We start from the raw sequence: 12,890 nt of genomic DNA, 5'->3' as shown, positions 1-12,890 counted from the left end.
AGCCTGTGGTATCAGGATGAAAAAATTAACAACAAAACCGTTCGCTACAAGATTCCACAGCAGGATAGCAAAACACCTTCCTGGGAACACCATTATATGCATTTGTTGATATTCTAGTCAACAAATGAGAAAATTCAATTTCGAATGTTTAACAATGTATTATGCCTTTGTTAAAATACACCTGCGAACAAACGAATTACTAAAACTATCTTTTTTCCCATTTACCATTATTTCTTTACTTACGTTTAATTTGTCTCCTGGTTCTTTTATTTGATCCGGTTAACCTTACTTTACGAATTTCGTAGTTGATCCTATTTCGTCTGGAAATTCCTCTATCTTTCCTTCAATAACTTATCTGTATTTTTTGTATTTTATATTAATACTATTCTACCTGTTTCATATTACCGCTCATGGTGTATTACGTCTCTCGGGTGTACGCTGGCACTAATTTACGTAAGCAATTGATCGAATCGGTTAACCTAATTTCAGGTTACCTTGGAGTGTAACTACAGAAAAATATATAAATATATACATTACACTCAATACATCCAATGTACCTCTATATTGTCTAACTCACCGTTGTAACAAATAAATAAGAATTATTTGCGGAGTTATTTCAATATCTACGAAAACTTCTCGGCTTTCTCTGTATCATGGAAAATACGGTGAAAAAGTGTAGTTTTGGTTTTTCCTCTTTGATGAGCATGTTGCATTCGTCGTCTCGACAAAGTTTCATTTCGGATTTTATGATCAATACTCTCCAAAGATTCAAGAAGGAACGAGCTCTAAATGAATGGTCTGAACCGTTTTGCTTTATCATATAAAGAGGATCCAGCCTTTAAAATAAATGAAATTTTTATTCTTCTCCAGGATTTTATTGCAAGACTGCAGGTAATAATCCGCTTTTAAATATTTTATAAATAGTTGAGGTTTCTCTCGAGTAGATAGGGCGAAATTCCGTCACTGGAAAGTTTAGTCCATATCTAGAACGTATGTGTACCATCCGCTAAGTAGTGTTCGACATCGGACCGGGTAGGGTCCGGTAAAAGTCCGGTCCGGACCGGTCCGAAAACCGATCGGACCGGAATCTTCAAAGTCCGATTTTTTCCCGGACCGGACCGGAACGAGGCCATCCGGACTTCGGAACGGACCGGGTAGTGCTTCTTTTTTGATTTTCTTCGCTGCTTTCATTAAAAGTCAACCCATATGGCCCTGCTCGCCTTTTTAACCTGTAATATATGCTTCAATTGATCACATGGTTCTTATAAAATTAAAAAGACCTTGCTTGTTACATTTTTTTTTTTGCTATTTAAATTTTGCTCCTGCTATCACTTCGAAACTAGTGAACAACTAATAGACTCGCACAACTTGTTCTGAGTTTGTGCTTAATTCAGGGTGGTCAGCGAACCGGGAAAACCTCCGAAAACCGGGAAAAAGCCGGGAATCCGAAAATGAACCGGGAAATTTATCATGTCCATTTTTAACATTATTTTTCATTTACAAATGCTTGGGATCTGTTGTATTAGTTCAACGCACTATACATTTTCTGCCATCTCACAAACACTGGAAGGCTCAAGGAACCATTTAGTTGGTCTCGGGGTAAGGTGCTGGAGTAACAAGCCAGTCGTCATACGTTAGAATCTCGGCTAGGAGAGACGACCGTTAGAGTCAATAGGATCCTAGCGCTAGCCCCGCATTTGTTCTGTACACTATCAGTTGGCTGCGATTGTTTTTCTCTAATTTGTCTCCCTTCTCATTCGCACTGATTAGGGCTTCAACAGTAAGTGGCGATCAAACATCAAAACAGCCACCACTTTACAGGATCAACGTCTAATGTCATTCATGTCTGAGTTTGTTTCAAAGTTATGTACCGAATTCTTCACAATTGATGTAAAAATATTCTTTAAAAAGAAACAAGATTTAAATCTTATGTTACAAATCGCCAACAAAAACCTAAAAAGCAGGGAAGGTAAAAACTCCAAATTACTAAAAAATATTTTGAAGGACAGAGAAGTCCAGAATGATTCCAATAAAATTTCATATGTTAACTTGAAAAGGCAAAATTTAAACTATGATAATAAAATATCTTAAACCTGAAACAAGTAATGCCTCCACCAACCACGCTGGATCTGGGTTCGAATCCCAACGCCATAGGTGTCGATGGTTGTGTGGTGACGTTATTCACTCACAATCAAAACTGATTTAGATTCAATCCTCCGGAGATATTCTGAGGCGAAAAATCTCTGGGTTCTTCTATCGCATGGAAAAGTGAAAGTCCGTTAATCAACGGATCGTTAGTTAAGATTCTAGTTGGAGTCGCCTTCCCGGGTGTCGGTGATTGACATAATAGTGGCAAAAACAGACCATCATAAAATAAGCAAAAATAAAAAAATCGTAACCTAACCCATTCCCGGCGGATGATACCATATGGCATTACCTGACATTCAAATTTTGATTTGAGTTCAACAATTATACTTGAAAGTTTACACGACGAAACTATTAAGCATCGTTAGAGAATAGATTGATGCTTAATATGCAATACAGTTTATGTTAATTATGCATATAGTTGATTAGTAATAAGAGTTTAATGTTCATTGTTTGAGGTAAAAACTAATTTTTCTCCACCGGAAATCGGTTAAGCCTGATTCCGCTTGAGAAAATGTCTTGAATTTGCGTTTCAAAAACCAGATGCAACGAAAATAATTTAAAATTCAATTCAAAATTTCATAAATAGTATTCTAGAGGCTTAAAAGGAAGAGCCTGTCTTTGTTTTTTTCTCAAATTGTTTGCATACTCCTCTAAAATCAGAAAGACATAATTTTTTAAATAAAAAAGGCAAAACTATAAAGGCCATTGCGGAAATTATCCGCCTACTAAATTATTCGTAAGGATAATTTGGGTGGGAGAGTTCGACTGTAGATGGTATCAAGAATTGGGATTTCGGCTTAGCAGTCATTCATCTCAGAATTTAGAACGAAGTTATTGTCATTCGTCCCAACGTTTCAGCACTTATTGGTGCCTTCATCAGGGGAAACTGTTCAAAGGAGTAATTTATTAATAACTTTTCATTTTACAAAACTATTTTTTCCCTCGACTTACAATGATGATTATCGGACTACGTCAGGTGGTTGCATTTAAAGTTCACTAGTCACTAATTTTAAAATTTTTCTTTATCATTGGACAATCTAAACAAATTGAAACAACATGAAAAAAAAAACTAGCCTAAACATCGAAATACACTTTAATGCTTACGTTTATAAGTTTGGTGGTGGGAGGAATTTATTTTCACTGTCGGAGTAGTGTGGCGGTTTTAACTTGTGTTTCTGTTCAGTTAACTGTTATACCATCTTCATTTAGGCTTTTAAGTTTGTGTAAGATCCCCGCGTATGCTGTGTTGAGGTTGTCCACATCAATACGGCGGTTCACTATGTGTGGTGTACAGTAGATGTGACACATTTCTAAAAATGGTAGTGAAGCTGTGTGTTTCGATCTATCTATTATGCATGTATTCTCTAAGTCGAATCTGTGTTCTGTGTCGATGCAATGCTCAATGAGAGCGGTTTTCTCTCTTAGCTCGGATAACTGGTAGTTTGTCTGTGTGTCCGCATTTAGTATCTGGTTGAGTTTGTTTACGTTCGATGCATGTCCGTAGAGTCTGGTTTTTAATTTGTTTGAAGTCATTCCAATGTAGCTGCTGTTACAGCCGCTGCACGGAATTTTATAAATAATGTTGCTGTTTTCGTTTTTATTTGTAGGATCCTTAACTTGACTGTGGAAGCTGTTCACAGTTTTGTTCAATTTTGTGGCGATGCAGATGTGCGGATAATCCTTTTTGAACAGTTTAATGAGACGATCACTCAGTTTGGGGATGTAAAGGAGAGATCTGTAAGCAATGTTTATGCTGGGTGTTATGCTGGTTGTGCTTGCTAAGGTGACCATATCCTGAAGGTTGTTTGCCGTGGATGGTGCATTGCTGGCTTGATGTGGTTGCTGAGAGGACGGCGGTGGGGCTGTTGGCTGTGGAGCTGTTGTGGGTGGAGGTGCTGGTGGTGGCAGTGTGATAGCTGAAGGATGGACAACTTCTTGTTGCCTAGAATGGTACAGGTTGATGAGCCGAGACACCAGGGTTCGTGGGTAGCTATTAGCCTGTAGGTGTTTGTGAATGATGGTGTTTACGTTTGTCGCCTCTGGATTAGATGTTAAAGAGGTAACGCGGTGAATAAAATTATTGGCTACATTAATTTTGTGTTTGTATTGATGGTAAGAATGGAAATTTAGCATTCTCCCAGATGAGATAGGTTTGCTATACCATTCGGTGAAAAGTGATTGATCCTCCTGTCGATTTAACAGCAAGTCCAGAAATGGTAGTTTGCGGTCTTGTTCTATTTCAATGGTGAACTGAATTCGGTCCTCCTGGCTGTTAAAGGTGTCTAGTACGGTGTCGATGGAATCTTTTGGGATGATGAGAAACAGATCGTCTACATATTTGCGTAGAATAGGGACTTCAAAGGGAAGGTGGCTTAATGCATTATGGATGATTGATTCGAGTACTATATCGGCTAATATTGGGGACAAAGGAGAGCCCATAGCTGTTCCGTATGTCTGGTAATAAAATTTGTTGTCGTATCGAAAATAACTTGCCTCCATACAAAATTCTACTATTTCCAAAAACAGCTCAAGGTGGATCTCGGTATTTATTTCGTGCCAGCGATCGGTGATGGTCTTGGTTACCAGTTTTCTCGGTACGTTCGTGAACAGAGAAACAACGTCGAGTGATACCATGATGTGATCTTCGGGGAGAATGAATGATTTTAGCTCATCGCATAATTTAAAGGAGCTAGCTGTGTTGAAAGTGCTGGTGAGGTGGGTGTTCAGTATGTTAGCCACAAATTTACATAGCTTGTAGGTCGGAGCGGAGTAGTTAGGCACAACAGGACGTAAAGGGAGATTTGTCTTATGCGCTTTAGGTTGTCCATAAATTCTGGGACAAACAGCATTATAGGTTTTTAACCATTTGGCGGTCTTGGAGTCTATGAGTTTCAAGTTGAGTAGGGTGGTTACAAAATTGTTGTTTTTCCTTTGGATTTTTTCTGTGGGGTCTCTAGGCACGTTGCGGTATGTTGCTTGGTCATCGACAAGGGCGCGTATTTTCTCATGGTATTCCTTAGCGTACATAATGACAGTGCGATTACCCTTGTCAGAGGACAGAACCAGGATTTCGGGATGAGCTTTCAGAAACTACAGCTTATCTGGACACCCAGTCAACCGCATTCCACAACAATTTAAACAACAGAAATAAATCTACCGCCAACAAACTACAAAACATTATTCAATGTATGAACTCTCTGTCAACCATACAGACCAACGAGAAAGCTATAACGAACGCGACCAACGTACAAGTGCCTCCAGAGACCACTGCATTACTAAGTCTCGGCCCAAAGTTCGCGTTACCTGTCACCCATCTCTCACAGGTCCCTCTGTTCCGAGTCTTGTCCGATTTGGAAACCATCATTCAGTCGCACCAAGACAAACGGATACAGGATAGTAACCGGTGCAGAGCTACCAACATTATTCTCAACTACATCCATGGTTTTGGATCACTGGTTGATGCATTGGAACCAATAGGCAGATGGTGTACTGAAGCACAGAAAACAACAGCTAAGTTTCTGAAAGCTCATCCCGAAATCCTGGTTCTGTCCTCTGACAAGGGTAATCGCACTGTCATTATGTACGCTAAGGAATACCATGAGAAAATACGCGCCCTTGTCGATGACCAAGCAACATACCGCAACGTGCCTAGAGACCCCACAGAAAAAATCCAAAGGAAAAACAACAATTTTGTAACCACCCTACTCAACTTGAAACTCATAGACTCCAAGACCGCCAAATGGTTAAAAACCTATAATGCTGTTTGTCCCAGAATTTATGGACAACCTAAAGCGCATAAGACAAATCTCCCTTTACGTCCTGTTGTGCCTAACTACTCCGCTCCGACCTACAAGCTATGTAAATTTGTGGCTAACATACTGAACACCCACCTCACCAGCACTTTCAACACAGCTAGCTCCTTTAAATTATGCGATGAGCTAAAATCATTCATTCTCCCCGAAGATCACATCATGGTATCACTCGACGTTGTTTCTCTGTTCACGAACGTACCGAGAAAACTGGTAACCAAGACCATCACCGATCGCTGGCACGAAATAAATACCGAGATCCACCTTGAGCTGTTTTTGGAAATAGTAGAATTTTGTATGGAGGCAAGTTATTTTCGATACGACAACAAATTTTATTACCAGACATACGGAACAGCTATGGGCTCTCCTTTGTCCCCAATATTAGCCGATATAGTACTCGAATCAATCATCCATAATGCATTAAGCCACCTTCCCTTTGAAGTCCCTATTCTACGCAAATATGTAGACGATCTGTTTCTCATCATCCCAAAAGATTCCATCGACACCGTACTAGACACCTTTAACAGCCAGGAGGACCGAATTCAGTTCACCATTGAAATAGAACAAGACCGCAAACTACCATTTCTGGACTTGCTGTTAAATCGACAGGAGGATCAATCACTTTTCACCGAATGGTATAGCAAACCTATCTCATCTGGGAGAATGCTAAATTTCCATTCTTACCATCAATACAAACACAAAATTAATGTAGCCAATAATTTTATTCACCGCGTTACCTCTTTAACATCTAATCCAGAGGCGACAAACGTAAACACCATCATTCACAAACACCTACAGGCTAATAGCTACCCACGAACCCTGGTGTCTCGGCTCATCAACCTGTACCATTCTAGGCAACAAGAAGTTGTCCATCCTTCAGCTATCACACTGCCACCACCAGCACCTCCACCCACAACAGCTCCACAGCCAACAGCCCCACCGCCGTCCTCTCAGCAACCACATCAAGCCAGCAATGCACCATCCACGGCAAACAACCTTCAGGATATGGTCACCTTAGCAAGCACAACCAGCATAACACCCAGCATAAACATTGCTTACAGATCTCTCCTTTACATCCCCAAACTGAGTGATCGTCTCATTAAACTGTTCAAAAAGGATTATCCGCACATCTGCATCGCCACAAAATTGAACAAAACTGTGAACAGCTTCCACAGTCAAGTTAAGGATCCTACAAATAAAAACGAAAACAGCAACATTATTTATAAAATTCCGTGCAGCGGCTGTAACAGCAGCTACATTGGAATGACTTCAAACAAATTAAAAACCAGACTCTACGGACATGCATCGAACGTAAACAAACTCAACCAGATACTAAATGCGGACACACAGACAAACTACCAGTTATCCGAGCTAAGAGAGAAAACCGCTCTCATTGAGCATTGCATCGACACAGAACACAGATTCGACTTAGAGAATACATGCATAATAGATAGATCGAAACACACAGCTTCACTACCATTTTTAGAAATGTGTCACATCTACTGTACACCACACATAGTGAACCGCCGTATTGATGTGGACAACCTCAACACAGCATACGCGGGGATCTTACACAAACTTAAAAGCCTAAATGAAGATGGTATAACAGTTAACTGAACAGAAACACAAGTTAAAACCGCCACACTACTCCGACAGTGAAAATAAATTCCTCCCACCACCAAACTTATAAACGTAAGCATTAAAGTGTATTTCGATGTTTAGGCTAGTTTTTTTTTCATGTTGTTTCAATTTGTTTAGATTGTCCAATGATAAAGAAAAATTTTAAAATTAGTGACTAGTGAACTTTAAATGCAACCACCTGACGTAGTCCGATAATCATCATTGTAAGTCGAGGGAAAAAATAGTTTTGTAAAATGAAAAGTTATTAATAAATTACTCCTTTGAACAGTTTCCCCTGATGAAGGCACCAATAAGTGCTGAAACGTTGGGACGAATGACAATAACTTCGTTCTAAATTCTGAGATGAATGACTGCTAAGCCGAAATCCCAATTCGTAAGGATAATAATGGAATCAAATTAGTCCTTTCTATATTGTCAAGACAATAACTGAGCCTCAAGAGATCCCTGAAAAAACGGAAAAAAATATTGAACGACAGAAATACACACAGTTGTTCATAATTCAGCTCACAATTGCCATGAAACGTTTACAGAGACTAGAAAAAGATAAAAGATATGTTCAAATGTTTTTAAAGTTCTTCGATAAAAGTCAGCAATCAGATTTTAATTTAAAGTTAGAAATGCACCAAAAATATAAAAAGAATTCAATGATATTATAAAAGTAATAAATTCAATTTTTTCAAATCGATTTTTGTTGAAAATTCTGAAATCTAGAACGCGGAATCAGACATCACAAACCAATCTTCTTATTAAGCTCATAAAGGCAAAAATTGTTTCTAAGTGGCAATAAAATGGTATTGAAGCCTGAAAGAAACTAATAACATGAACTTAAAATCAATTTCAAAACTGAATAAAGAAAAGTGTGTGAACACTAGAAAATGGGTAATAATTAGGTTGAAAATACATAAACTTATTCTTTATATTCATATTTATTCCTAAACAAATTTAAAATTACCAGAAACGGCTAGCATTGCAGATTCAGACAAGGCGAAAAACTATCTCTATTCGGGGTCAAAAAAATATGTTCTTATTATTTTAAAAACTCTGAAAAATAACTAGAATGTTTCCTCTCATCAACTAAAAATGACTATGAACAAGTTATCAGGAAACAAGAAAAAAAAAATTTAAAGTCAATTTAATAAAAAAATTTAAAGTCAATTCAATTTAAAATTAGGTTTTAAAAGAGAAAATGAACGCAGAGTTGGGAATTTAGCTACAAAAAATGCTAAATTTTAGTCTGACGAGAAATCAGAGAAAGATACCCTAGAAAAGATTCCAAATTGAATAAAAAAAAAACCACAATCATATTTGAAATTCAATTTAGAATTAGTGGAAAATGAATTTTTATATTTGATTTTTGAATAAGCACTTTGAATAAGGCCAAAATCCGTAGCAAGGCTTAAAAAGTTTTTAAAATAAAAAAAAAATTGAAAAACAAATTGCAAAGCTTAGTTTGTATTGTATTGATTCAGTCAAACATTTTTCAACATGCATAAAAGTCTTTATAATAATTTTTTTACTAAAATAACGCTCTCGAAAAAACTGGCAACTTTTATTCCCGGACTTCGGACCAGACTCCAGCAGAGTTGTCGGTAATTTCAAAATTCAAATTTCACCTCACACTCTTCGAACTGTAACGAGAGCGCTTCTCTTTTGTCCGTGCTCACCACGCTTTCTGTGTACGTGCGCGACAATGAGTGTGAAAAAAACAAATAAAAAGCTCTCAACGCTGGGCTGCGCTACAGCGTAGAAAACTACTCCCAAATTCACCAAGGCGAATGAAGATAAACTCACCGATGCGCGCGCTCCAGTGAGATTTCTAGTGTTGCAGAGCTAGCTGCACGGAAATTTCAAACTAATAAATTCATTATTGCCGGTTGATAATTTTTTACTAAAAACATTCTTATTTAGCATTTTACGCGCCGTAATAGCAGACATGAATCCTGGTGTCTTGTCAACTTCAAAAATGAAATTCCTTGATTTTCAGCTTCTACTGAAATGGTGTTTTTTTATTCAATACATGCTTTTTTCGGATGTACCAGGAGGAATCCAAATGAACATAACCGTTAACAGAGTCTAGAAATGAGACATAAGCAATGTATTCGTGAAAAAACAGCTTAGTCTAACTTAATTAAAATCACAAAATAGACATGTTTTGGCAGATTATTTTCGCAAAGCCAACCTCTTATTTTATATTTTCAATATATAAATATTTCATTAACAGTTATGTGCTCGACGGGGTACCCGAATACCATTTTAGGTTTCACAAGACGAAATTTCATAGTTTTATTCTGGAAGAATATTCTCATTGCTGGAAATTTTTCGGGGATATGTTCCGAAGCGGAAAAATTTTATAAATATTTGAACGGAATCTTACTACTATTGGTTCAAAGTTTATAAAATTATATTCATAGGACATATTCATGGTTTTGGGTGTTATGGAGATATGCTCTCAAAATAGTCATACGGAACAGATTCCAACGGGGCTTTTGGTGGCCATAAAAACAATTAAAAAATACAACGTCACATACCATCCAATATGGGTATTTTTGAAACGGGGTGAAATCTAGAGGCAGGATAACGACCCCCGACGCCGTTTTGGAATTCCAAAATGGCGGCTTTCGGTATCTGGAAGGAAACTAAAATTGGCCGAATATCATCGAATATGAGTTTTTCCGTAATCGGGACGATGTCCAGAGACCGAGAATATGGTCACTTCCGGTATCGGGCAAACAGCTAAAATCGACCAAATATCACGTAATATAGATACGATTCCTAGGGATGCTGTCCAGAGATCTCAAAACGACATCAGACGACCCAGAAGTTACCACCGTGAATTTCAAAATAACGTGTGAAATTGATTTCCGGTCTCTAGGCCTGGTATACAGCCATTTTTGAATCTATTCCAGAAACCGGAAATCGAGCAAGTCATCGTATGCTCGAATCTCGACTAACATAGTTATTGAGATATAACTAATAAACGTTGGCTGGCAAAAGTTATTTTCGATTCCACACTATTTTGTTACTAAAGATAATTTTGCTCTGAAAAAATGTTCATTTTTCTTCTCCCGATTGAATCCGTTTCCGTTTCCGCTTTTCCATTCTTTGTTCGTGCTCCGAATGAGTATGTTCAGAAAGAGACTTTACTACGAGGAAAACATTTTGCAAACATTTTTTAAGCAATCGAATTTCATGTTGTTGTAATCAACAGGCTATCGAATCAATATCTAGTAGAACCTGCTATACAAATATACTTTTTAGCGATTGGATAAGAGTGAGTAAATAAAACAAATATTTCTTAATCGTTGTAAACCAATTTAGAATGTCTTATTCTCCACTTATGCCACATTAAAATTTTCATGAATAACACTAGCGTAGGTATAATCTGTACTTGGTAATTTTCACAAACCACCAGTAAAATTAGCAAGAATGAACAGAAAACTAGCATTCACAGTCATTGGCGTCGAAAAATATCCTTGGCGGAGCACCGATTTAGAATCACCTATGGCGGCGGCGCACACGACTTATCACATCTCTTACGTACAAAAGAGAAAATAAGCTTTGAATCACTAAGTAGGTACTAGTACACTTTAGTCGATTTGTTCACGGGTATTTTAAATAGGGGCCCTTTATTTTTTCTGGATTTACGAGATTTTTGTACGTGGAGTTTTTATGCGTCACGTATCTTCCGCGTAAAAAGCGAATTGAGTACATCGATCATTCATTTTTTTAATAATAACTTCCATTTTCCAATTTTGAAAAGCTTGCCCCCATGATCCAAATCCTGCCTACGCCCATGTCATGACACAAGTGTTCTTCACATCGGTTCATTTTTTGACTGGCGCTGGAACGCGTTAAACAAAAATTGCTGCAATCTGGTCAAATCTGTGAAGTACAAGATAGAGACTAACAACTGATGTTTCTTCGCACCAGTGTACGCTACAGCGCCACGCACCGGTGAATGTAGACGAGAGCGCAAGAGAGCAACTTTTTGGAAGAGAATGTAACGCACTCGCACTTTGTCTATCAAGCACTAGCGCACACTCTCGTGCGGCATATTTGTCACTAATAGAAAAAAATCTCTTTCTCGGTGTGGTGAGTTATGCTCTGTCGCCTCTTTGTTCGTACGATTCTTGCACGTCAATGGATCGCCTGTGCGAAATGCCAACTCTGGACTCCGGACCGGAACCGGAACGAAGCCAATCGGACCGGACCCAAATCGGACCGGAACGAGCTAGTTCCGATTTTTTACCGGACCGGACCGGACCGGAACGCTGACCCAACGTTTTCGTTCCGATGTCGAACACTACCGCTAAGTTGTCTAGTTAAAGAACGAATTTGACGCATGCAGAATTGCATCGTTTCACACATGACGAAGTTTTTTTATGATTGCTCCTACTTCTGGTTGACTTAAGCAGGTATTAAACGAAGCGAATATTTGCTGTTTTTGGTACGAATTTTGTTTTCTGCACAAAATAAAATCCGTACCAAAAATAGCAAATATTTGCTTCGTGTAATACCTGCTTTAGGAGCTGAAGAATCATAATTGAAAGTGAACTTACATGATTGTGAGGTGATTTCCGCAGATATATTCCTGTTTCTCATTTGCTTTTGGATCTCTCACATGGGATTACAAGCAGTTCTCTTGCAAATGGAGAATCTTGTTTACAATATTGATGACATTATTCATGATGGTGATTTACATCGTTTTTTGAGGGACTTACCGGTCCCCTCTCGATGGACACTCCTGTATTTACGAGTGATTTCAATGATCTGCTGTCTATTCTAAACATAGGTTATTGGTGACATTTGATGAGAGGCGTGACCTCTGACAATCACCTTGTCTTCTGTCGCCGTTACACTTGACCACTCCGTCTCTCTCCTTACAATTCGATGGAGGCACAGGGTTTTTTTATAGGTCTAATTGATGATTGCTCAAGGAGACACAGTGCTACACTTGGTGGCTCTTAACGAGTATCGGACTAATATTCCTCTTTTTTTCTATATTATAACATTTAGGCCATAACCAGCGTCGTTGATGGTCTTATATATTAGTACAGAATCAGCGAAACAATCGATATTAACTAGTGAATTTAAGGTTTATACCACTTATACGTTATTTTAAATTGCAACAACTGGATTTAAAAAAGTAAAAAAAAAAAAAATTAATAAAAGCATCCGCACACCAGCTATAATCTTTTTAGTCCAATCTGTTCTGAATTAGAATTTTCCTTCGTCGTATTAAAAATGGCCTGCATACGGTTCTCCATAATCTCCACCTATTTAATGCTACGA

At 38.1% G+C, this 12,890-nt stretch overlaps 2 protein-coding genes across 2 annotated transcripts; one reads left to right on the top strand and one right to left on the bottom strand.

The window, feature by feature from the left end:
• Positions 1-3,327: 3,327 nt before the first annotated feature.
• On the bottom strand, positions 3,328-4,587 carry LOC129716707 (uncharacterized). The gene has a single exon (XM_055666540.1). It carries the CDS (start codon positions 4,585-4,587, stop codon positions 3,328-3,330), a length of 1,260 nt encoding a protein of 419 aa, XP_055522515.1.
• Positions 4,588-4,801: 214 nt separating this feature from the next.
• Positions 4,802-7,574, top strand: LOC129716705 (uncharacterized). The gene is made up of 2 exons (XM_055666539.1): positions 4,802-4,858; positions 5,202-7,574. Exons 1-2 carry the CDS (start codon positions 4,802-4,804, stop codon positions 7,572-7,574), a joined length of 2,430 nt encoding a protein of 809 aa, XP_055522514.1.
• The last annotated feature ends 5,316 nt before the right edge of the window (positions 7,575-12,890 follow it).

Source organism: Wyeomyia smithii, chromosome 1 (assembly GCF_029784165.1).
Source record: "Wyeomyia smithii strain HCP4-BCI-WySm-NY-G18 chromosome 1, ASM2978416v1, whole genome shotgun sequence".
Classification (NCBI taxonomy): domain Eukaryota; kingdom Metazoa; phylum Arthropoda; class Insecta; order Diptera; family Culicidae; genus Wyeomyia; species Wyeomyia smithii.
The sequence above is the reverse complement of the archived record's forward strand: the minus strand, read 5'-3'. Positions and strand labels throughout refer to the sequence as shown.